This window comes from Monodelphis domestica, chromosome 8, assembly GCF_027887165.1.
Source record: "Monodelphis domestica isolate mMonDom1 chromosome 8, mMonDom1.pri, whole genome shotgun sequence".
NCBI lineage: Eukaryota > Metazoa > Chordata > Mammalia > Didelphimorphia > Didelphidae > Monodelphis > Monodelphis domestica.
This window is the reverse complement of record NC_077234.1, coordinates 62,954,334-62,982,256: the sequence shown is the minus strand read 5'-3', so window position 1 is coordinate 62,982,256 and position 27,923 is coordinate 62,954,334. Positions and strand designations below refer to the sequence as shown.

Here is a 27,923-nt window from a genome sequence, read left to right as displayed (position 1 = left end):
GAAAATATAATACTTCTTTTCTACCTCTTAAGTGTTTTTTTTTTACATATGATAGATAATGATTTGAAGACAATCAGTCAGTGAGTATATGCATTGTATTTGCCAGAATAGACAATAACTTCATTTGTGTCCAGTTCCTTGGAGAAAGTTGATTTAGGGAGATGATTCAACATCACCCTTGTGTTGGATTATATAAGTGTAAGATTTATAATACACTTACTTTACAAATATTATTTCAAAAATATGTTGGCATCCATGGATGGATATCTTTGTATAAAAAGTTTCCTTACTTTAGATAGTTCTTGATAATTTTCCAATAGATTTCAATCAGCTTTGTCCCTGATATCTATGTGAATTTTCTTTATTAAACGAAAGTTACAATTTAAAAGATTATCCTGTGAGTGTGGATGAAACAGGATCCAGATCTTTGTATAATGAACTACTTTCTCCCCATGAAAACATTGGAATGGAGGCATAACTCAAATAAATATCTTATAATCTTATAATTAGTTATCTAATCAGTGAAGAAATTGAGTCAAGAAGAGCATGTGTGGTTGATAATGGAGATATAATCCTAACTGAAAGATGAACATTGGAAAGTGTAGAGAAATTAACTTAAGCAGAGTAAGGACATATTATGGAAGAGTTTGATATAGAGGAAATGAATTCTTTAAAGGTAAGCACATTTTTATATATGTGTATACAATTCTCATGCAAGTATGTATATATGTATATGCAATATAATAATATAAATATATAATACGTATTCTATTTATGTGTATGTTTGTCAAAATGTAAACACATATATGCATATAGTGATACTCTCAATTTACTCACCTGATCCCCTGACAGTTCTTCACATCTCTGATGGCTACCTCTCTCCCTCAAAAATAAAGGTAATATCCCTGAGCAGCAATGGAATTTTATTTTATTTTATTTCATATTTTAGCAACGGAATTTTAATGCTATCAACTGGATCTTCCTTTCCAGTCTATCCCTCCAAAATTATTCCCTGTGATGATCATCTTACCATCAGTTGGCTAATTGACACTGTCTCAATATATTATGGATTAATTAATATAATTTGTGAGTGTCAAAGAGACATAGGATGAACAGTCTCAAATATATTTGTCCCAAAGAGGAGCAGACTTTCCCCTCCACCACCTATCTCCCTTTGGAGACTGGCTCAGTTTCATGGAGGTTGCTAGTCATCTCTCTCTCCAAGTTCCTTTCTCTGTGCAATAGAAATATAGCCTTTGGATGATTTGCCCCCTTGTGGCAGGACGTTGAAACGCAACTGCTTTGGTCTCCTCTATTAGGTTGGATCTGGTAAGTCATTCCTAGAAAACTGGTCTTGACTGGTCTTGGCTTGACATCATGCCCTGGTATGGATCTCTGGAGGCTATTATAGCCTTTCAAAGATCACAAGACCGTGACTTAGGCTCTTCTATCAACTATACACAGTAATCTTTTTTTTTTTTTTAAACCCTTACCTTCTGTCTTGGAATCAATACCGTGTATTGGCTCCAAGGCAGAAGAGTGGTAAGGGCTAGGCAATGGCAGTTAAGTGACTTGCCCAGGGTCACACAGCTGGGAAGTGTCTGAGGCCAGACTTGAATCTAGGACCTCCAGTCTCTAGGCCTGGCTTTCAATCCACTGGGCTACCCAGCTGCCCCCTATACACAGTAATCTTGAAAAGAAATGAAGCAATTACTTACTCACATATTTATTTACTCATAGTCTGGTCTTGTAATGAAATAGGTAAAAAGAATTGTTTTCTTCCATTTACAAAAGTGATACTGAAGACTTTCCATCTGTCATTCAGATTACATTACAATAATTTCAAATGTAATATTTTATAAGATGTATTAATAATCACTAGATGTAAGAAAATAAAACCACATGCCCATGGCTAATATACCTGCTCATACAGCCAGCTCCACCAGTGTCCCCACCAAGGAAGGAAAGAGAGCCTAGACAAGGAACTCTCCCCCTAATTTATCTTCTGTCTATATCAGCACATAACAACAGGAAGTAAGTGGGCTCCTGGGAAATGTAGTTCAAAGGTACAAGATTTCCAATTGCAAGTTACCTTCCTGAGATCCCTTGGAAGACTAGTCTCTCCAACAGATCTTGTAAACATAACCAACTTTTAAAATACAATAATTTAGGGATAAAAGGAAAAGAGAACAAAATCAAAGATAGCCTAAACATGGAACTCCCCCCATTTTAGATTCTGTCTATGTCAACATGTAAAGACAGGAAGTCAGCATGCTGCTGGGAAATGTAGTTCAAAGGCACAAGATTTCTAGTTACACAGGACCAATACACAATATTGATTCTAAGACAGAAGGAAAGGATTTTTAGATATAAAAATAATTAAATAACCCCCTGGTAGCTGTTTTAGGCCCTAGGGATTTGAGGACAAAAACAGAATCCTCCCATTTCTCAGGGAGTTTATGTTCTCTCTGACTGAACAATTATAATTTTTCTCCCATAAAATAGTTCTTCAAATTATTGCTGTCACCTCAAGGCCCTTCACCATTCTGGATTCCTTTCTCTGTTCGATTCATATAATTTTAAAGGTATCCTTCTGAAAATATGGTCCCAGAACCAAATCATTATACCTCAACATGGTTTAACCAGAGTTCTGCATGACAATTGCCTTCCTAGCCCTAGACACTTAGCCTCTCTAAATTCAGTCTGGTTTTCACTGATACATCTTTGTGTGACATTTGAAAAAGGTCATACTTCAATAAAAAGCGATTGGTGGTATTTTTGGTGCTTTCTGGTGTCTATAGCCTGAAAAGCTAACTGGTCCACAGGGGGATTTAATTCATAACTTAGACCTAATTAGCACAGTGCTCTGATCTATTACATGAACTTGCCAGAAGAACAAACAAAAGAAAAATTCCTGAATATCTTGTGGTGAAGTATAAAGTAGCATGAATTAACTAGTTTGGGAGATCCCTTTCTCTCTCTGTGACTCAGTTTAATTTTCTTTATGAGGAGGGGAATTAGATTAGAAGATCTTTATTGCTGCATATGACTCCAAGGTTTTTCTTTTGATCAATTTGTTTTAATATCCTTTAAGCAAAAGTAGTCAGTCGAAAAGTATGTACTGTACACCTACTATGTGCCTGTGGATTGGAGGCTTGTGTTAGAAAGAAAGACAAAAAGACACCTCACAGTCTAATGGAATGGGAAGATGGAGTGATTTGTGAGAAGACTAATAAGGACCACAGTGCCACTGGGTCACAGAGTAAGTCAGATGAGAAAGGGTCAATCTCTAAGTGTCTTTGATTCCAAACAGAGAATAGGAAGCCAATGGAATTCATTGCAGAGAAGGATATTAGAGGTCTAGCATCAGGACAAGACACTGGATTATTATCAACATTTCTTGTAGTTATATTTTATGACACTATGACTGATTAGCAAGGGCACAGATTTATCAAGTCTGATTTATATTAGTTTGAAAAGTGTGTAGCAATACTAAAACAAACAAACAAATAATAATTCATTCTAAGCTCACAGAATGGTTTACATTCATGTGGATGAGCATGAGAAAAGGATCTATCGTATAGCCAGTCTCAATTATTTATCTAAGCCTCCGTGCCATTACTACATTGAGCTCAACAACTTCTCTAACTGGAGTTTCCCTTGGGGCTTGTACTAAATCTTTCTTTCACCCAAGATCATTTTCATAAGATCATGAAAGGCCAAGTAGTTCAGGTCATAACTCAAAAGAAATACCATCTCTAGTAAACCCTGTGCTTGGGAATCTATAAAGAAGTAGACTATCCAAGGCAAATGATTCCACTTTTGGCACAGCTCTAATTGTTATGAAGATTTCCCCAATATCAAAGCTAAATTGAGGCACAGAAACAGTCTACCTTTTCCTCCTAACTTTTCTTAGGCAAATTAAATCAAGTCTTTGAGTTTAATAACTAAATTCTTGAAGACTAAATTTTAGTGAATATATACATGTGTAACACAAATACATCACTATACTAACCTTAAACTGCTGTATCAATACCATTATTCTTATTTAAGTTAATATAATAAATAATGAAATGAATGTGTGATATATAAATTGCAACAAAAATTATCATTATCATAAGATGGGATAATTTCATGGCAAGAGCAAAGAATGACCCAAGGATAGTCACGGTGCTTTATGGGTTGGGGGAAAGTAAGTCATTCACATTTTGAGAGAGGATGTTTGTGGTGAAATTTTTGGGAAGAAGAAGAGGATAGTTCCACAGATGGCCAGACATGGATGGATCACATGAGTTGAATCACTGGATGGAACCCTCATTGGTTAAGATAACACAGTCATATGAACATTTTATTTTCATATCCGCCCAAGCTTTCTCCTCACAAGGCTAAATATCAACTCATTCTTCAATTTATCTTCATAAGATATTGGTTCCTGATTATCTCAAGGCCCTTCACCACCCTGGTTGCCCTTCCTCAGATGTTCTCTAGTTTGTCAGTCTTTTATTTCTTCACTCCATTCTATAATCTTGTCTTCTACTTTGCTCCAAGTCAGCCTTCCACTAGTTTCCAGATTTTATCTAGATATTAATATTTATCTAAAATTAAAATACTCATCCATTTCATGTCATATCTTTTCATACATACATCTCTATCTATACATAAACTTCTTTTTTTTTTAAAGTTCAGAGACCCCAGTTTGTGAAAATGTTTTTACATATTCAACATGAACTTGGCTTGTGTTTTAATAGAATCATAGACTTCACATCCTCCCTCCCCTTGAATATCCTTACTAAATAACTCATTGTGTCCTACTTTACATTCTAAATGGCCTTGGAGCAGATGAAAATTTGCCATGACCTACTCTTCTATCTAGCTCCAAGACAAATGTGTACCAGTTCCTTGACTGGACTCTGCCTTTAGCTGAATTTTCAATTAATAGTAGCTTGTGCTATATCAGTGAAGGGATAACCATTAGCCCTACACAAAATAGAAGCCCACTTCTCATTACTAACATCAAAAGCTGTCAAAGTGCACATTGGAATGATGCCTGATAACATCAAGTTCAAAAGCAGAGATGATGACTAATATTTTTCACTGCCATCTTTTGTCCAAGGTAGTCACTGCAGTTAACTGAAATTCCTTCCTCCCTATTTCTCCCACCTCCCTCCACTACTGTCCTCTGGGTTTTCAAGTCACAATTTACTTGGTACTTGGCTGGTGTTTTTATGCCTTCCTGTTGTGAACTTGAGAAGTATAAAGGAGGAGAGTGTTCATTTGATCAGACTTCATAAACAAGTAATATAAGAAATAATTAATATTCAGAGTGATTATGGGCCAAAAGAAAATGGTTCATGTGATAGCAAATTAAGATGTGGTCCTAGAAATTTTTAGCATTTATATAGCACTTTAGGATTTGCAAAGCACTTTACATGGATTAACTAGTTAGATCCTCACGCCAACCCCATGTGATAGGTGATTTTATTATTCCCATTTTGTAGAAAAGGAAACTGAAGTCAAGAGCCAGGGTCAAAAAGCCAGTAAATATCAGATCGTCTTCCAGATTCCATGTGCAAAGTTTTATTCATTGCAACATAGTTTTTAGCCAGATGAGGTAAACCATCATGACTCCTGACTATTCCAAGGTACATTATGCAATAAAGAGTTTCAATCCTCTGAAAATTGCTAGAAAGAAAAATAACTCACATTTGGTTGCAAATTTTTTGTATAGCCCTTTTCAACCACCATGTGCTATGGAGAAGGTTCCATAATGGAATAGATTTAGAAATTAATGTTAAAGTCAAATTAAGAAAAGGAGGAGAGGGACAATGCCTGTAAAAGTGAGAGAGACAGAGACAGAGTCAAAGACAGAAACAGAGTTAATAGAGATGTCACAGCAAATTAGCTTTGTTGTCCTAAATGCTAATTATCCATAAATTAGAAAATTGGTTTTCCTGAAGTTGAGTACATGTTTATTAAGTAGCAACTACTAACTTCATTAGATCCTCTCTTGATGAAATCAAGAAAAACTTTTCAAAAGATTACCTGTTCTTATTGTTCTCAGGAGATCCAATATTCACCACCTCCTCTTCTCTGCTTCCAATGCTACCTTTGTTGAGTGTCCTCAAAGATTTGACCTACATTGAATTTCCGTTGAATTCTAAGAATCTGGGTTTTTTGCTCCAGTCACTTAATACAGACAAAATGAATTCTTCTATCTTACAATTTCAACTTTTAATCTATCACCAAAACGTTTTCACAATAGAGACACACAGAGTGGTTGGGATAAGGAAAACAGGGAGGCCAGAGGCTCTCTTTTTTAAAAAGAAATTCTAGAGTGCCTCTTTATTTTCTTTCTATCTTCTCTAACAGAGCATTTAACCTTTTTCTTGTCACAGGCCCCTTTGGAAGTTCAGTGAAGTCTATGAACCCTCTTTAAGAACTAGGTTTTTAAATGCATAAAATAAAATAAATAACAGCATTTAGGTGTTTCAGCGCAGATGTCTTCTGCTTGGAATCGATACTCAGTATGGATTCTAAGGTATTAGGTAAAAGTTTATAAAAGTAAATAAAATAACATTTAGCATTATAAAGGCAAACAATCATATTAAAATTACTCTTTTATCTAAATTATTTAGATATTTATTTTTATCTATTTTATCTAGATATTAATATTTATCTAAAATTAAAATACTCATCCATTTCATGTCATATCTTTTCATACATACATCTCTATCTATACATAAACTTCTTTTTTTTTTAAAGTTCAGAGACCCCAGTTTGTGAAAATGTTTTTACATATTCAACATGAACTTGGCTTGTGTTTTAATAGAATCATGTTTTCATTGTGTCCTTAAGTCAGCCCTATGACCTCACCTCTGAGCTGCTTCCTTGGCACACTCCCTTATACAGTTAAACTTTACTAAATGAGATAAGCTTTGTAAATAAATTGAGTGAAGAACAGTTGGCCTTAGACACTATCAGAGAGTATTTAGTTCCTGAAATTCCAAAAGAACTTCATTCCTAGTGCCAACTCTATGTATCACTTTGATGAAAATATTCCAACCAAGTGAGTGTGTTTCTTTAAAGTTTTTAAGCTTCCTTTATTTAAAACTCAGGTTTTTATGTTCCACAAAATACTCTTTCATTTAGAAATAAGAAAACCATCTTAAATTCTAGAGAAGCGATAATAACCTTATGCTATTTACCATTGTAAGAAGGAATGGATGAGAATAGAAAATCACGACCCTCAAATAACTCCAGCTTCAGTTCTTTTTAGTGAACTTGAGTTTTGCATTATCTTTTCTTAAACCACCAAACCATTTTCCAGAGGCTTTAAAAAGTTCCAAAATTAGTGGATGTGAGTATTTTTCCCCCATTGGATCCTCCTGGCCTGCTTTGACTCTTCTGTAAGAGAAGTGAAAATTAGAAAAGGTATAGAAACAAGATAAAAGGTGAAAAAAGCAAAATTGCATCCATGAACCATCAAGAATTTTTAAATGACCATAAAAATTAAAAAGAAAATATCAGCTTTCATTATAATTTCATGATTGAATGAAAAGTTAAAATACAGTGCTGGAAGAAGCCTTAGAAAACATCATGTATCATGGGATCAGAGATAAAATGCTAATAGGATCTTTAAAATTCGTCTAGTATAATTCCTTCTTTTAAAAGTTAAGAAATTGAGGCCAAGAATGTTCCAGAGATTTCCCAGGTTTCCGCAGGCAACTTCAGTGTTCTTTTGACTAGATGTTATCCAGACACCTTTAACAAATGATAAAACTATGATACAGGGAGATGATGTCACTTTATCACCATCACAAATGTAATGTAGAAGGGGAAAAAAGAAGGTAATATATGATATTGGGGACACTTTTCCTAGGATTTGAATTAAATGCTGATGCAGTTTCCTTCATTTCAGTAAGAAGATAGTAATATTGATTTCTAAATATTATCTTTTCTTAAAAAATGACCTTTTTATACATCTATAATAGTGGAATTTGAATTAAATCTTTCTGATTGCAAATCCTGCATTTATTGGAACTTACCACATTATTTCTCTGTCACATATTGGAAAGTTGGCCTTTAACATGTGGGTAGATTCCAGCTTCTCTCAAATACCTCCTGAGTTATCTTAAGTGCTACCTGCTACCTATTTGGCTCACGTTCAGTGCTTTTGTCAATGTCAAGTACATTTTCTAGTATTCAAAGCAACCTTTCATGTACCCTGGAAGCTTGATAGACCCTGATTAAAAATTTCCACCAGCAAAACTGACTTTGAAACTCACAATTCTTCTATTGGCCTTGTGGAAGAGTTTATTGAAAAATAAGGTGACAAAAGGATCTACCTCATCTGAGTATGACAGATTTCAGTTCTTTGATGTTTGATGAAAGCATTCTTTTAAGGGCTAATCTCCCATAACAGAACATACACCCAGATTGGAAGCAAGGTCCTCTGCCTTTGTTTTTGGAAAGCAAAGACAACAACAAAGAAGCAACTACAGCAGCAACAGAGGCACAAGACATTTCACCACATGCCATACTAAATGTATTAATATTAGATATCATATTTACCCTATGGTGAGGATAAGACATTTTCTGGGCTTACCACAAAAAATAATAAAAGTTTCTATTCAGGGCAGCAGAGGGACCCAATGCCCAGATACCTAACATGGTATTACCAAAATTAAGTCATCAATACATACTTCTCTTCTTCTATTAAACTATTTTTCTTGGTGGACTCATTAACTCACTTGAATTGGACTCTCATCATAATGCAGATGATTCTCAGATCTATTTGTCCAGCCATTACCTTTCTACTGACTTCATTCTGTCATCTACATCTACCTAAGGAACATCTAGACATGGATATCTTCTGAACATTTTAAATTCTAGGAAAACCAAAACTGAATTCAGTATTTTTTCTCTCCAAAAGCATCCCTGCTTCCTAGCTTCTCTATTATTGTTGAGTGTGTCTCTACCCTCACAATCTTCTAAGCTCCCATCCTCAATTGCTCACTCTCATTCCTGCTAGGCAACCAGTTGTCAAGTCCCATTGTTTGTATCTTCTTACTCTCGCTTACATATCTTCTCTGACACTGCCATAACAGTGGTGCAGCCCCTCATCCTCTCATTTCCAGATTATTGTAATGGCACACTGGTTGGTCTCTCTGAATCGAGTCTATCTCCATTCTAGTCTACCCTCAGCTAAGCTTCATTCAACTCAGATATCAAATGGTTTTTCTAATGTGTAAATCTGATCATTTCAGCCCTGATTCTGTCTTGGGAGGTCACCCATAGACAAACTCTGGTCCCTACACTGAACAATTCCTTTTCAACAGAAAGGACTGCTTCTACATTATTGAAAGCCATGCCCTACTGCCATGTATAGGCGGGAGAGGTACCACAAGGCTAGAATGAACTCCCAGGCATAAATGAGTTGCTATTTCTGTTATGGAGGGAAGTGGAGGAGACACAGTGAGGTAAAAAATTATTGAATTATAGCAGGCAGCTAGGTGGCTTAGTGGACTGAGAGTCAGGCTTAGATATAGAAGGTCCTGAGTTCAAAAGTGACCTCAGGCACTTCCCAAACCTTAGGCAAGTCACTTGACACCCATTGCCTAGCCCTTACTACTCTTCTGCCTTGGAACCAATACACAGAATTGATTCTAACACAGAATCTAACACAGAATTCTAACACAGACTCAATAGTATGCTCCCTCCACCAAAAACAAAAACAAAAAGTCAGAAGAATCATTTTGTATTCAGAGAAGATACTAAGGTCTCTCTTGAACCTCTAAGATGGCTTCATATGTATCTTCGAAAACTAAAGTTCCCAGAGCCAAAAGTATGAGAGTGCTCTTTTGCAACAAACCCAGACTTGTGTTGCTCCTTTCACCTTCAGGAGGCAATAGGGTGGAAAATGTAGCAAAGCAAAAAGCAGTTTCATCTGTTGAAAGGAATTCTGCTTCCCATGATGCATAGTCTATTTGTTGGCCAATGGCAAACTGAATTAATGCAAGGGAATAAGCTTTAGGAAACCCCTGGTATTTTGGTTCAAATCAATCCAACAGCATTTCTGACACTAGTCTAGATTCTGAGTATGCAAGGATAAAAAGGAAATAGCTCTCCCCTCAAAGATACACTCATTTAGTAAGGGAAACATACACACTCCATAGGTTTTCTGTCTACACACACACACACATATACATACAAAGTTAGTACTATTTAACCCACCAACATTTCTTTGAAATTACTGAGTGTTTGGGTAAGTATATACACATATTAAAATACAGGTAAATGCATACATAACATGCACATGCATGTGTATGATGCAAATGTGTATTTGTACATATACATATATTCTTTGTATGCATATGTAATATATGTCATGTAATAATAGTCAGAAAACCACTCTTTAATCAAGCAAGGAAAGGGGTTCGGTAGGTACTTTCCTCAAGGCCTCCACACAGAGCTGCCCACTATAGACCCATGCAGAGCTCCAAGACTGGTTACTCTGGTCACTGACCCCTGGGAGTGCCACCACTCCAGATGACAACTCCAAGGAGCCATGAAAATGGGGAAGCTTATATATACTTTTAGGGGAACCTGGGGACTGAGAATGGGAGAGTATAGTTGATTGGCTTTACAATGGTAATAAAGGAAAATGACTGAGTTCCAGATAGGAATAGCAGTGAAGGGTTGATGTTTTAGGATGGACACAAAAGGGAAGGATGCAGCCAAAGGCTGGGCTACCTTGGTCAAGGACTTTGGCCTAAGGGGAGAAACCATTGGGACAAAAGAGATACATAACACCTGATGGGATTAGCCATCTCCACCTAAACTACTTTAAGGTCTATTGTTAGTCTGAGACTTATGAAACTGGACTTTCCCTCAGGGAGAAACTCTCCTGAGACAAGGTCAAACTTGAGGTTTTCACCTCCAAGCTAACTAGACTGGGGGTCATCAGATCTCACTAGGCAACTAATTTGGGGGTTTCTAGATTCCAAGTTAACATTATACACACGCATTTATATATATATATATATACACACACACACACACATATATATATATATTTATTTATTTATTTATTTATATACACATAGATACAAACACATGGAATATGTACACATACACAAAATGAGTTACTTGGTTCCACCAAAATTATTTCCTATTTACTTTATATGCAAACTGTAGCATTTAAAATGTTTTTTTCTTCTAGAAGTTTTATATTTTTTTAGAGGTTTATTAAAGATTAAGAATTTAAGAGAATACAAGTAAGAAAGCAGTGCCTAGGAGGGCCAAAAGGCCCATTCAATTTCACTTACATCATGAGAGACACATCTGCTTGGAAGCGGAAGTAGGAAGAGAGCTCAGTAGGCTTTTACAGCCAGTTAAATAGAATTTTGATCTCGCCCAGTTGGAAAACTCAGTGAGATTAGAGGGCATCTCGGGAACTGGAGCAAGGACTTCTGGGGATTGAAGTCCAGGGTTCAAATCTCCATTTTTTCAATACCTGGATATTTATAAGCATATATGTGCATATACACATGTACATTTCTATGTGAATGTACACAGACCATATATATACCTAAACATACTGAATACCTACTGAATATACATAGTTAGCTATTCTTGTTCCACCCATTTCTGAATAATAAGCATATAGAGACATACATGTGCATTTACAGACACACATTTATGTATACACATGTAAATAAAATTTGCAACACGTGTCTTACACACACAACATAAATAAGCTTAAACATACTGAATACATGCCTTCAGACAAACTTAGTGATTCTTGGCTCTACCAAATTTATTGCGTATTTATTATGCATATCTATGCATGCATATTTATATGTTACATGTATACATATGTATATGAATTCATGTAGGCATATGTGCATATATGCATTGCAGAATGTGTATATTCATATAATTTTATGCACATAAATGAATATGTACATGTGTGCTTATCTGTAGTGGAACCAAGGAATCTTGACAATGAATAGAATCAAGAAAAAATTAATCTAGTTCAGCATTGGTCAACCTTTTAGAGACTGAGTGCCCAAACTGCACCTTCAAGCCAGCTGTGAGCCCCTCCATTATCCCATAGAGTGGAGAGAAAAAGTCCTTGCATTGATCTGCTGGACAGAGGGGTGGGGCATGCAATATATATCCTTAGTCGAGGTGAAGAGGATGAAAAGAGCAACTCCCTCCATGCAGCTGGGGCAAACATGCCACGTCTTCACCAAAACGGATCTAGAAGGTGACTTGGTTGCAGCCAGAGATTGCTATGAGGTAGAGATAATGAAAAAGAACCTTTTAGACATATCATGCAACTTATTTAAAGGCATGGATGGAGGTGGGCGATGAAACAGCTTGTATGTTGAATAGCAAAGAAGTCAGTTTGGCTGCAGTATTGAGTATATGAGGAGAAATATTATAAAATTAGTCAGGAAAGTGAAGTTGGAGCTATATTTTAAAGGGCTCAAAATGGAAGGGACTTTATATTCTATCCTAGAGACAACAGAAGCTATGAAAGTTTTTTGAGCAAGAGAACAACATGGCCTGATATAAGGGTTACAGATATCAACTCAGTGTCTTATGTAGGCACCCAAATAGAGATTGGAGAGAGGAGGCAAGAAGACCCCAAATTATGAGCCAAGCTATTATATGAAATGCATGCCATCAACAGCAAAAGTAATGCTAATAACCAAGGAAGAAGCATTGAAATGCCCAACATGTTCCAAGCACTGTGTTATGGGCTAAGGAAGTCAGAAACTCAGGACCTCAGGGAATTTAAGACTATCTGTGAGGCAAAATGTACAAATGGGAAATACATAGAAAATTTATGAAAAATGGGTAAAAGGGAGGCATGAGAAAATGAGAAATCAGAATCAGAAAACACGCTTTGTAGCAAACATAGGGCTCTAAAAGATGGAGGTTAAGAAGAAATGTATTACATATATTGAGAACATTGGGTACAAAGGAAGGCAAAGAGATAAGAAATGGAGTGACTTGTATGGAGACTAGGAAGAGGTCCAGTTTAGCAAGACCACAGAGATCATGAAGAAGAATAATGTTTATTAAGTCAGAAAAGGTAAGTCCGAGTCAGATTCTGAATCCCTTTAACCTTGGCAAGTAACTTGATCGCTGTATGTCTCTGTTTGCTCATCTATATCACAAGGTTATATAAAGCATGTTGTAAACTTTAATGCATTATCTTTTGATTTTGATTTGAATCCTCTTTCCACTATTCCACAGTCCCTCTTGTGTCTAATGAGTGGAATAAAGCAGAAAAAAAAATTGTTTTTGTTATGTGGCAATGTTGACCAGCTGTTTTATGGGATATTTCCTTTTACTTTATACAATCAAACACATCAGTTTCCAGTCTGTTCCTGGAGGTAGGAGAGCAGAGTAAATGAATCAGCACAGTGATCTCATATGGCAAGAGACACTCACTTCATTAGCTCAATGGGTAATGTTTTCAGCTATAGTGCTGAACAGAACCCTGGAGTGAACCCACATCATTTACCTCTGAATCTTTGGACTGGGATTAAATTTGTTCTTTCAATGTGTCCAAATGGGAGTTCTCAATACTAGGAAACATTAGTTTAATGTCAGAGCATCCCATTCCAAAATTATGATAGAAATTTAGCATGAAATGCTTTAAGGGGAAAAGTGATGCCTCCAAGATAAGCATGCATTCATGATACCAAGGCAGTGTTGGAAAGTTATATGTAATACTAATGTTTCTATCTTTAACATTGTGATCTGCTCTATGAATGAATGAATGAATCAATGATCTATAAAACTACCTATCTCATTCCAATCTTGAAAATACTTCAGATACATGAGACCAAAATAATGAATTGGATATTTCAAGGGAAAAAAAAGGTAACTTTACTTCGAGGGTGAGGTATAATTTTTTTTAGGTCCCTAGAAAGTTTTAAATTAAGCAATGAGTATTTCTTATTAGGATACCTACTCATATTTTTATAGTGCTTTAAGATTTTAAAAGAAACAAATAAACATTAAGAACTTTATTAGGTGGGAGTACAGGTATCCTGATTTTACAGATGAAGAAACTGAGACACAGTGAGACAGTTATTACCATGTGTCAGAACTGCAATTAAAATCTAATTTTTCTCACTTGAAGTGCTCTGTTCCATGTTTTTTTATTTTTTCATAAAGATAGCTGGTTGTGAGTTCAGAAAAGTTCCTGATGATGCTGTTTTATACTCAAAGGTAGACAAAGGAAACTGGTTCTTTTTCTCAAAGTCACCAGAGATCATATCCTTTTTTTTTTTATGAAGGAACATGCCAATCACATGGAGGGAAGATAAAAAGATACTTCCAATTTGGAACAAAATTTCATACCTCATGGTTTCACCATATGAATCCACCAGTCACCTATGGTTTTTCCAATCTATCCATGTCCTCCTCTTTTCCCTCCTACATAGGAGGAAGAGAGTCCTTGCTTGCCCAGCCCATCTCAGCAAGAAATAAGCATGACAAAATGTCTGAGAAGGGAATGACACTACACGATACTATTTTAGAAATAATAAATTGATAAAATACGCATTAAATTAGGAAGTATAGAACTTGATATAAGGAAATCAAAGCCAGGTTATTATAGTAATATCTGGATGATCTTGATACTGAATTACAATTGTAGCAGGGAGGATGGAGAGAAAAGGACAAATAGGAGACTCATTTTGAAGACAAAAAAATCAATGCAGGCAACAAAAGAAGAATGAAACAATTGTGGCTCTAAGGTTTTGGACCAAGGAGTATCAGAAACAGAAAATAGTTGTGACATGGACATGAATAGTCAATAAGCAATTGCTAAAAAAGTTTTTTTTTTTTTAAATTAACCCCTTATCTTAAGCCTTAGTCTTAGTATTATTACTAAGACCGAAGAGACTCAAGAACTAGGCAATCAGTGTTAAATGATTTGCCCAGGGTCACAAAGCAAGGAAGCATCTTGAGATCAGATTCACCATACTGCCTAGCTGCCCTGGAGAGATTGAATGTAAGGGAATAATTCTTGATATAGAAGTAAAATATAGCAATTGAAATTTGGAAAACATTGATATGAGGAGATCAAGAATTGAAGTGAGGATAGATAAATTGGTTATTTAAGGGTGTGAAGGTAAATAGGCCTTATTTTATCAAAATATGTGATTTAATCTATCTGAAACATTCTCAGTGTAGAAATTCCCTCTATTTACTATATCAATTATTTATAATTTATAGTTTTAATGAGTTGTCTGGGGCAGAGAGGTTGTGACTTAACTTGGGTAGAACACGAGCAGAATGTAATCTCATTTCCAAAGTCTATTTGTATGGAATTCTCTCTTCCTTTATTGAAGATCAATCCCAATGTCCTAGCATGGGTGTCAGAATGGGAATTGTTGAGATCAAGAAAGTGGAAGACTGTTGGGTTTGTGCCCCAAAGAGATATAAGGAAAAATACCTGTAGAAAAATATTTATAGCTGCTCTCTTTATGGTGGCAAAAAATTGGAAAATGAGGGGGTGTTCCTAGATTGGGGAATGGCTGAACAAATTGTGGTATCTGTTGGCAATGGATGGGATACTATTGTGCTCAAAGGAATAATGACCTGGAGGATTTCTATGTGAACTGGAACGACCTCCAGGAATTGATGCAGAGCAAAATGAGAAGAACCAGGTGAACATTGTACACTGTAGCTGATACATTTTGGCATAATTAAATGTAACACTTTTTCTAGTAGTTGAAATACAATGATCCAGGACAATATCAAGGAATTTATGAGAAAGAACATTATCTACATCCAGAGAAAGAACTGCGGGAGTAGAAACACAAATGCAAAACATATGATCAATCAGGTGGTTCAATGGGGATATGATTGGGGTTTGGTATTAAAAGATCACTCTATTGCAAATATGAATAATATGAAAGTAGGTTTTGAACAATGATACAGTATAACACAGAGGAATTGCTTGTCAGATCTGGGAGGAGGGAGGGAACAGGGATGGGAAAAACATGAATCACATAACCATGGAAAAATATTCTAAATTAATTAATTAATTAAAGAGAGAGAGCAGTGATCCAGTCTATCCAGTCTTTGAACTTTTTTTTTTCCAGTAATTTGAATCTTTTCAGGCTCTATGAACTCTTTGGACACTGAACTATTATGATTTAATCTGAGTAAAACAGTTGCAATATATCAGAGATTAGACTTGAATTCAGATTTCATTAAAAAACAATTCTGAAGTATTTTTGATAAGAAATTTACTCTATCACTATGATGTTGCCTCTCATTGATTAGCATAAAACTAAATAGTAAATCTTTAATAAAGCCTCCCAAGAGGTAAAAAGATAGGAAATACACACTATTATCCTTTACCAAGTGCCAGGGATCGTTTTAAGAGTTGCTAATGCAAATACAGCAAAAAGAAAAAGTTACTGTTCTTAAGAAGCTGACATTATATTGTGGGAAAACAACACTGCAAGAGAGTTGAGAATAGGATGGTGCTGTGTGCTATGGGAAGAATGGTTTGGAAGTTGAGAATTTCAACAGCAGAGCTGGGAGAAGAATGAAGGCTGTCTGGCTTGGACACCTCCACAAAAGGAAATGAAGGAACTGAAGAGATCAAAGAGATACTGAAGAGTGTTTTGCTTTTGATACCAGCCAAACATGGTTACCAGAGTCAAAAAATATAAGAGAAATAAATAGCAAAAAAGTACCATTAGATTTAGATGTCACAAATATTTCCCAAGTGGTGTGTGTAGGAGCGTGGTTTATGGGTATTATTAGATAGAGAGGAAATAGAAACAGCTGATGTAAACTACTTAACAATAAGACTATCAGGTTGTTCATTCAGTCAGCCTTTCCAATATTCCAAATAGTGAATGAACAACATTTCTCTAAAATTTGAAGTATGTTTTTTCATTTTCTCTCATAGCATTAGGTCTAATGTCTTTCCTCCCCCTCTTTCTTCATCAGATTTTTGATTCCATTACTTTAACAACAAAATTGGATCAGAAACTAGGTTTATAAATTAGTGTGCTTTTGCAAGAGAAATGTTTCTTTTAAATAATTAATGTGCATCAAAGATAAATCATATGGAGAATTTTCAAAATATGTTTTCGAAAATGTTTTGCATGCTTATATAATAGGGATTGCTTCAGTAAATGAGCACTAAATATACAAATGTACATAGTGTTTATGTCAAAGACTCCTGGGAAATCAAGATTCCAGATTATGTCACATTTGTGATAACAGACCACACTTATAATGACATATACATATAATCTTTCAGCTATTGATCCATCTTGTCTATCTTTCATGCATTATCCTGTACTTACCAAAAGTCTAACATTATCATATGACAAAGAACACAAGAGAGTTCTACACTGCTTACTTAAAAAGAAAAACAAAAAAGCTTTACATTATACTTTCAAAACATTATTTTAAAAATTCTCATGCTTTCTTTTGTACTGCCCTCCAGAATTCCTTCTATGCACTTTTAAAAGTATTTCAATGAACTTTTTTTTTCATTTTTTTCTTTCTCTTTTTGGGGGCATTACCTATTTGCCTCCCTACCTCTTCCGCAAATTGAAAAAAAAAAGGAAAAATTAAACAATGAAACATACTGAATCAAAAAATAATCCATACAATGACTATATCCCAAAAGTCCATCTCCTTCCATACTTCTATCATATTTAACATGCTTTTTATAGGATCTCTGGAGATGTGATTGGTTATTGGTTTTTAAGTGTTTAAAAGCTGTTGTTTTTTTTTTCTCTACAATGTTGTGTCTGTTTATAAATTGTTCTCCTAGTTCTTCTCACTTCTCTTTATATCAGTAAATACTTCCAAGCAATGTCTGGAATTGTATTTTTTTCTGCATTTATATGGAGCAATAATAATTTATTAAATTAATAAGATGCAGTTTGTTCTGCTATTCCTCAATGGATAGAAACTACCATCATTTCTAGTTCTCTTTTCTAGTCCTTTTCTCATCCTAAGAATATGAAATTTATTTTTCTTGAGATTATTCTTTGATAATTCTTTTTCTCTTAACACCTCTCAATTCCTTGTCCACCATTCTTACAATTTTCCCTGTTGATTTTGTGGTATGTTTTACATAAAATCATTTTGTGCATGTATTTCCATTCAACCCTATTTAAAAAAAAATTCACTGTCCCCTTTCTCCTTGTTTGTATATTCTTCTCCCACAAGTTAATTATGAGAAATGCTGCATTTCCATCCCCATTTTTCTCCTTCTACCATAGTGTATTCCTTTCCTCTTTTATTCTTATGAAACCCCTACAAGAGGAGAATTTTAATCCCCCAATTCTCCATTTTCTTATAATCCATCAGTGCTCTCTATGTACTTATTTCTTCTTTTTCTGTTAAATGCTGGGCCTTCAGAATCATATAGACTCTCCAAAGTTCCACCTCTAGCTTTCTCTTGAGTCTTATGTTTGCATTGTGGATTTCCTATTAAGCTCTAATCTTCTTATCTAAAATATTTGAAATTCCTCTATTTTATTAAAAATCCATTTCCACTTTTTTACTTTAATTTAATTTTCATTTTTTATTCAATTAATTTCCGCTGATGGCTTGAGATAGAAAGGATTTATGAAGAGAAAAGAAAAAGCCCTGGAGAGTCAGAAGTACACTCAGGAAATGAACCAAAACTCAACTTATGGCCTTTAAGCAAATATATATATACATATATATGTGTATATACATATATATATATAAATTTATTTATAAACACAAAAATTATTTCATCAATGAAATGCAATGTTCCTATTTTTTCTATAAAAATATTTTACTCTTATGGTTTTGTCAAATTTCTTAAGATATTCATTGGGTTTTGGAAGTACATGAAATTTTTAGTGGTCAATGTGGTGTAGGGTAATGATATTAAATACAAATAGAAAGATATTCTGTGGACAAAATATTGACTTAGAAATGCACAAATTAACATTATTTGTGTTGTATTGCATTATTTATTTATTTAATTAAATATTTCCCAATTATATTTCAATCTGGTTCATGGGGCATTTTGGAGTTTTGTGGACCACATGTAGCTTGACTGGTTAGATGAAACCTTTAAGGTAACAAGATTAGAATTGTTAGAAATGAAGTCACAAAGCCTGGGTATAATCCTATTTTAGATACATAGATAAGTGGTGTGACTGGTATATTCAATTCTCTGGGCCTTTTTCCTTCTCTGTAAAGTGAAGAGATAAAACTCCAATTCTGTATCAGATTTATGACACCTTTGTGTCTTAAATTTAAATTTCTATAAACATGATTATATGTAAATTTTGTAAACCCAAAGTGTTTAGTATGGTGCTAGGAAACACAAGATACTTTAATCAAAAAATTAAGTAAAATATCACATAGGACTTTTGATTTAAAGGTGCATAGGACCTTGGGAGCCATCTAACTGAACACCCAAATGAAAACCTGAGCCACAGGAGATTGACTAATTCACCTTGGTTCAGTAATCATGAGAGGTGGGATTTCAACTAGGATCCTCTCATTCTATGACAGGGTTTTTTCCATTACAATGCCAAGTATTCATGTTTCATCACTGCAAGCTCCAGGTCTGTTATTCTATAATTCTGGATAGGCAAATAAAATAGTATAATGGCTATTTAATGTTATCTAAAGTTACTCAGAATCATGGGGGCAGTTAGTTGGCTCAGTGGATTGAGAACCAGGCTTAAAGATGGGAGGTCCTGGGTTCAAATATGCCCTTAGATACTTCCTAGCTATGTGACACTTGGCAAGTCACTTATCCCCCATTGCCTAGCATTTACTGTCCTTCTGCCTTAGAACCAATACCGAATATTGATGATCTGATGGAAGATAGATAAATACAAATAAATAAAGTGACTAAGAATCACCAAGATAATAGTGTTGGTCGAAATTGTCAATGGTAAAAAATTAAAAACAATCAATCATAGAATAAGTTGCTCTCACATAATGAAGCATTAATACAAAGAATATGCTTCATTTAGAAATGTCTCCTTTTAGAAAGTGACCAAAATATTCAAACAAATTGCCCTTTACCTTTTAGATAAATATAGAATTAAGGAGAAGCATAGGCAATCCAGTGGTTTGAAGATGTTTCTCCATGTCCACAAATTGCTGATCTAAGCACGGAGGCCCATTCACAATCAATGGTCACTGAAGGATTTAACCAATTACCATTAATAACAGTTCTGATAATAGCCCATATGTTATAATGCATAGTGGCTAAGGACAATGAAAGAGAATCTGGAAGCCATTACTCATCATAACTGCATGGAAGCTATTCTTATGAAGTAATTCCTTGGAGAAATCAATTTGAAATCATTCTATATGAGAGGTCCATTACCTTACTTTGCAAAACCCTGAATTGAGGTCAGTGATGCTAACTCTTTGACTTCTCCCTCCTTCACAGAGCCTAAAGTAAGCTGCAGATTAGGTCGGTCTGCATCCACGTCAGGCGTGCCTCCTCCTTCAGTTACTCCTCTCAGGCAAGCCAGCGATCTGCAACAGAGCCAGGTACCATCATCGTTAGCCAATCGTGAATGACTTCATGTGACACACGCAACATGCCAAATGCTTCTCACGTCTCTCTGTCTGTCATTTGTTACCTGTAGACTCTCGGCATTTGATTTTACTTTTCTATGTGTGCGAATGTGTGGATGAGACAGGTTGTGCAGTTGTATGTCCCATCACCCAACAAGGAAAGTCTGCTTTTTGCTCCTGGTGGAACTTTCTTTGCTGTTCGTTCCCAAACTGTTTCTTTTTTTGTCTCTATTTTCCATCATTCTGTAATATAAATGTAGTAAATTTGTACTATATGTATTAGCTGGGTATTTTTAGTCCTTTCCCATGTTTTATGTACTTTTATACTGTCTTTAAAAATTTATCAACATTTGATAAATTTAACTTTTATTTTATGTAGATTTCTGTTAAATGTCTTGTTGAAAACACATCAATGTTGTCACCAAACTTGTACATATCTGTGAATTCTGGTCTTATTGTACTGTAACATTTATGCCAGCTTCATACTTCCTTTAGCTTGGAGCATGACTGTAAGACACTGTGAAACATTGTTGTCCTTAAAATGCTATATATGATATTATTTTGATTAAACATGGCAGCTAGTCTCTCTTCTAACCTAGACCTTATAGATAAACTGAACAGCCGGAGAGTATAATTCTGTTCATTTTCATCAAAGATGGTAGAATAAGAATACAAGATTAAACAAAATATCTTTTTAAAATAACTAAGTCAATAATGATCTCAGAAGATACTCCAAGTGTTCCTGAATGGCCAATGAGATTATAAAATATTATCCTTTGAAATGATAAGACAAGAAATTAAGAAAGAGACAGGATCAAATGCCATGTAATTCTGTGTAATAGAAAATATTCAACATAATATTCACTTGAAGGCATGTTGTGTTTGGGAGTTTTCCATAATAATTAAAAAGTTTGGTAAGTGCTAACATGAATAGATATAAATATCATCTCAATTACATGTTCAATAGACAAAGTCAGTCTGCTGTATTGAAGGGAATTTCAACATACAGTTTTCTATACCAATGAAAGCTCATTTATGATTATCCCTGCCCTTAACAACAACAAAACCTTACCAATAGAAAATGGAAATCTATTCTATCTATTTTTATTTGTGAGATTCAATGTGATTTTGACATGTTCTCATGCCATCATGGATCCAAGTCCATGATGAATTGATGTTTATATTCATGCAATCCATGTCATATGTATATGTACAGAGAGATAGACAGAGATAGAGAGAGATTCAGAGTGAGAATGAGTTAGTGAGAGAGAGAGAGAAATTTCTAAAATGGCACCTTATGAAATTAATCTACAGAGGACAGAGGACATCTCCTCAATACAGAATGACCATTACTGAAAATATGCTTCAGCTTAAGGAATTATACACTTATCAATTATTCAAAATGTCAGGCCATTTGAAAAATGTGAAGCAGCAGAATAATTGTACTTCCTTCTAATGGGAGACCACAGTGTTTCTTAGTGTTTCGCACTGACCAAATGTGCTCATGCTTTGATTTATGAATATGAGAGGCACTCTGCAAACAAGACCCAAGTCTGGCTTCTTTCTGACAAAGGCACCTTGACTGCTCTTTTGATGATCCATTCTCTAGCAAAGAAATGACTGGAAAAGGCTTTTAAAATTAAATTCAAGCAGTTGTAGGGAGGATAATGCTTTTGGATAATGCAAACTGGTTGACCAATACTAGGAGGAAAAATAAGCAGCACTTGCCAAAGTATCAAATAAACAAGAAAGGATTGCAAGGAGAAAAAAAAAATTCAGTGAAATATTTAAAGATTATTATGAATGAATTAATGTATATTATACTATGTATTGCCTTCTTGTAAACTGCCCTTACCTCAAGGAAGAGATCCTTTGTTTTCTGTCTCTTATCTCATCTCCAATGCCTTTTGAGTGTGTCCAAGGTAGGAAGAGCTTTAAAAAGTTAGCCACTGGGATAAAGATGATGGTCATCATGGTATCATCATTCTGTATTTATATGACTATGTAGGGTCTTTCATTTATCTCAAAGGAGAATAGTACCCTTGAACTCTAAGGGAACAGATAGGAAACTTTAATGCCTAAACCATAGATATTCCTGTATAGTGATAGAGTCTAGCTAGATTTGGCATCAGCCGTATCAAGGGTTCTTAGTCTTTTTTTTTTTTTTTGTGGCATGGACCCCTTTAATAGTTTGTAGCATATGGACCCCTTTTCAGAAGAATGTTTTTAAATGCATATAATAAAACGTATTGGTTTACAAAGGAAACCAGCTATATTGAAATAAAGTGATATTTTTTTCCCCACTCAAGCTTCCATTCATCCTGAAAACTATCCATGAACCCCTTTGTGGTTCATAGACTTCATTCAAGTTAAGTATCTCTGGCCTAAAGGATTCAGTCAAGGACCACATTTCCATGGTTTGAAGTTGAAGTAATGGCAATGAGCATTCTAATAATGGTCCTATATTTTAAAGTCTGAGCTGGGAATATGGAATCAAGAAACATTTACTCCATTCTCCTATAATTTTCTAATTTTAAGCATCCTCCTAAACTTATTTCTGAGACTGCCAAGTGTCCTTAAAAATTATGCATAGTTTTAGTGAAGCCATGGCAAAATATGGAGAACACTGGGTTTGGAGTTGGAGGTTGTGGGTTACATCATGCTAGCTGAGTTACTTTGGACAGGTTGTTTAACCTTTCTGGACTTTAGTTCTTCATGTACAAAAAGAGGGGATCAGATTACATGACTTTTAAGTTCACTTCTACCTTAAAATCTATGATCCTATGATGATATGTTCTAGTTGTCTTTAAGGACACTCTTCTTCATGATATGGATTTATCCCCCCACCCACACCCCCTGATTCTCTGTTTTCAGCTTGTTCGGTACAATCTGCCACTTGCTGAATTTCTAACTTCCTTTGAACTCTTGAATAGGGTTCCTATGATTAATTGGCAATAACCAAAAGTCACCAGAGTGCCTAAGGTACAGGATGAAAACTATTTGCTATTAAACACATTTAGTCATTATTCCATGAATCCAGAAACAAAGAAATAATGACTTTTAAATGCATGGCTTTGGAGCTTAAGGGGATGTCGGTACTGCAAACACAGAAACCGCATGAATATGTCATCTCTCTCAATGGAGAATATTTAGTGAATTAAGGGTGCTCTCATCATAGAAAATTCCTCCTTACACAAAGGAGGAAACCCTACTAAGAGCCAGGGGCAGGCAAGGCACGCAAAAGGTTGGTGTTTTCTCATTCAGTCACATATGAGGCAGAAGGAGGATTCCAGAAGACTAACATTCCTAAGAGATGTACCTCACTTGTACCATGATATATTGCGGTATTTTTTATTTTATGAATTCTTGAAGATTGGGCAAAATTTTTGGACTAATACTTGGGCAGCAATTTTCTTAGTTGCAAAAGGGAATCTATATGGAAATTAGTGTATGGAACTCAGAGTTTGCCTTATCTTTTATTTTTGCTTCCCAATGTTAAAATAAAAGCTAAAAACTCAGAGCAAAAAGAAAATTTGAAACTGAGTTACAAATACAGTAATATTTCACAGAGTGAATCCCCAGTTCTACAACTGGAACAAGAACCATTTTCTTGGTGACATCTCCCAGCCCCAGTTCCTATTTCCACTGGAGATAATGATGATTTCATTCTTTCTACAAAAGGATAGTGAATACCAGCTATTAGGTTCCTTTACTAGAAGACCATAACAGTTGGTTGAGACAAGGATTATCTCTAGTGAGCTGCTTAACTAGTTTATCTTGGCAAGGTGTTCTTAGGAACTATGGTATCTGAGAGGAAGGATAAGGATATTTTTAATGAGACTCTAGTTGAATTCAACAAGAATTTAATAAATAATCTGCTTATGTAAAGAGTAATTAAAAATCCTTGCACCTCAAAGCTAGCATTCTATCAGGGTTTTATAATAATAATGGTAATATCATTTTCCTATTTTATATCATTCTTTAAGCTTGCATAATGTTTTGCATAAGTTATATCATTTCAGTTTACAAAATGTAAATACCTACATAGAGTCATGGAAATTTATACTATGAAGTGATATCCAAGAAGTCTTTTAAATCTTCTCCCAGTACTCAGACACAGAGACCACCACAGAAAGAATGTACTCATCTTAAAAACAAATAAACAACAACAACAAAAAACCTTTATCTTTCATCTTAAGGTCAATACTGTGTATTGGTTTCAAAGCAGAAGAGTGGCATGGGCTTGACAATGGGGGTTACATGACTTGCCCAGGGTCACACAACTAGAAAATATCTGAGATCAGTTTTGAATCCAGGACCTTCCATCTCTGGGTCTGGCTTTCAATCCACTGAGCCACCTAAACTGCCTCAGAATGTATTCATCTAGAAAAATCTTAAGAGAAGACACTTTTAACTTCTGACTATTTGAGAGGCAATATTTTCTTGATAACAGCTAAATAAAAGTCATTCCTCATGATACTATGAAACCATTCCCCCTTTCTGTCTTCAAATCTTTAAGCACTTATTAAGTACTTACTTTGTGCTAGGAACAATGCAAAGCATTGAGGATGCCAAAAAAATGTCATAAAAAGTCCCTGCCCTTGAGGAGTTGACATTCTAATGATGGTGACAACTTGCAAATAATTGGTGCATGGAAGATATATGTAGAATAAGTGGGAAATCATTTCAGATGGACTAGGGAAGAGGAATAGAAGACAGACTGGGAAAAGCCTCTTTTGGAAGGTAGAATTTGAACCAAATCATAGAGAAAACCAAGGAAGCTCAGAGGTAGATGTGAAAAGGGAATATATTCCTGGTGTGGAGATCTGGAAGGGCTATCAAATGAAGAAGAATTTGGTTAGTTCCTCTTGGACCAAGAGGACAGAAGTAGGGGAAATTGTAGAACTTAGGAGGACCCAAATTTGGACTTAATGTAAAAAATGTTTCCTAACAATAAAAGCCATACATGAATGAAATATGATTCTGTGGGTCTTGATGTGTTATCCTTCAATGGAATTTTTTTAAATGCCACATGACTATTTGTAAGTTATGATGGAGACATAATTCTTGTTCAGGTCTGAATCAGGCTAAATATAACTCTGAATTTCTGAAACTTTATGATTATAGACTTTATGAAAGGGAGGAAAGGGAGATCTGACTAGGAAGGTAGAGTAAAGTTGACCATTAATACTAGTTCAATATTTGCTTTTATAGATAATGAAAGTGAACCAGAAAGCCTTGCTTTATTATCTGCATCTGAAAGCTTATTACTGGTCATACCCAGCTGTGAGAGTTAATTACTAAAGATTAAACAAAACAAGCAATAAGGAAATAAACAGTTAGGAATTTAAAAACAACAACTAAAGTTTAAATGGGAGGCAGAGGTTATATAGGAAACTACCACAGAAAAGATGGAAACATTTCCCAAGCCTCTTGGATCTTTTATAATAATTCCCATGGAAATTAAAAACTCCAAATGGACCACAGGATAGTCAGTAATCAATATAGGTGATTAATAAATGCTTATTGAATAGATTAATCCTTAAAAAATTTCTCCACCAATCCTCATTTGTAGATGTTAACACATAACAAATGATTATTAAAATATCTCTACATGTTGATAAGTATGATTGGCAGCAGTTCCTGTTAGTGAATCCTTGTTTACTTCCATATCAGAGTACATAACTGATCTGTGTCAAAGGCAAGAGGTCTCATTATGCTGAAGGATCAAAGAATCATGGATTCAGAGACATATATGAGTCATAGGACCTGGGTTCAAATCTCACCTCAGACATTTAGTGACTACATAATCCAGGACAAGTCATTTAACCTCCATCATTCTTATTTTCTTAATATATAAAAAGGCATCAAGACTAATTGAGCTGTGAGGTCCCTTACAGCTTTACATCTAAAACTAACCTAATATAGAGAAGTAATTGAGGATGGTCATACCCATAAAATGTTCCTGTACCTCACTTGGTCTATTTTGGTTCACACAGTAAACTTAAAGAGTGAAAATAATAGATAACATTTATATAGCACTTACCATGTGCCAGGCATCCTGCTAAGTGCTCTATAATCATTATCTTTTTTGATCTTATAATAAAGGTGCTTTGAATCAAATAACATACCATCTTCCTTCTTCTAGTTCATAGATATCTTACTGCTAAAACACGTAGTAGGGACAGGTGTCTGTGTGTATCTCTCTATATGCCTTTCTGTAAAATGATATTATTCTAACAAAGGTAAACCCCAACAGCTGCCCCAGAGTGGTCTTCACAGAGGTTATAGGTAACCAGTTAAAAGCAATAGGATTATGCCTGAAACTGCTATTGATTTGGTAGTTAGAACATCCAGATCCCTCTTCCTCCTCAAATAGCCCAATTTGTTTTTCACTCAATAAATATTTATTAAGTGCCTACTATGTGCCAGTCACTGTGCTAAGCTTATTTTGACTTACTTTTTGTTCCTGTGTAGGGAAAATTAAGCACCAAATTATGATTGAATGATAGTAGTTGTAAAAATGTCTAGTGTAAGGTCCATTTTAGCTCTAAATATTATATTCCCATTCAAAACTTGGTTTGGACTGGGAGAGTAGATAAGGGGTGTTAGGAATGAAGACACTAACTATGAAAAGTAGGGAAATATTCAAGCAATTCAGGAGTAGTTTTGTTCTTTTTTTTTATTATTTCGATAGTTAAAAAGACAGGGTAGAAAGGATATTTAGTTTTATACAACATTCTTCCAACTAATTGTTGAACTCCTGAAGAAATGAGAATCCCCAGAGTCTGTGTCCTTCTTTCATTTTTAATTCTCAGCAATAGAAAAGATTTGTTGAGTTTATACCTTGTACATGGATTTTGTTTTCCAATGCGTTGCCTTAGGATTAATTGCAGAAATGTTGTTTGCTTCTCTTCCCTGAGATCTAGGTGGCTTCTGAGCCTCTATGTGCCTTTCTGCAAGGTTTAAGAATTGTAAAAATATATATTGCATAAGAGGATGGAGGGACTAGAGGGGACAGATGAGAGAAGAACAAACTTATTCATTTTAAAAGGTACCAGCTAAGGATATGACAGAAGGGAACCATATTGTGGTGCTCTAACAAATTCACCAATGGGATGATGCCCCTTCTAGTCTTCATCTCAAGCCAAAAACATTAAATATACCAAGACTTAATCTCAGATTAAGGGCCCAGAAAAGGAACATGGTGGTTTTCTATTTCTATTTTCTAATTTCTATTACAAGCTTCTTTACTTACTTAGCTGTGTTCATAAGAAACAAATATATATGGGGGCAGCTAGGTAGCTCAGTGGATTGAGAGCCAGGCCTAG

The 27,923-nt window shown here is 35.1% G+C and overlaps 1 protein-coding gene across 4 annotated transcripts in view; it reads left to right on the top strand.

The window, feature by feature from the left end:
- Positions 1-27,923, top strand: part of NYAP2 (neuronal tyrosine-phosphorylated phosphoinositide-3-kinase adaptor 2) — a 354,745-nt gene that overhangs the window by 275,589 nt on the left and 51,233 nt on the right. For all 4 annotated transcript variants that reach the window (XM_056807558.1, XM_001373958.4, XM_007502180.3 and 1 more), the window contains one exon: positions 20,462-20,565. In XM_056807558.1, coding sequence (XP_056663536.1) covers positions 20,462-20,565 — 104 coding nt within the window. The remainder of the gene's footprint in view (positions 1-20,461; positions 20,566-27,923) is intronic.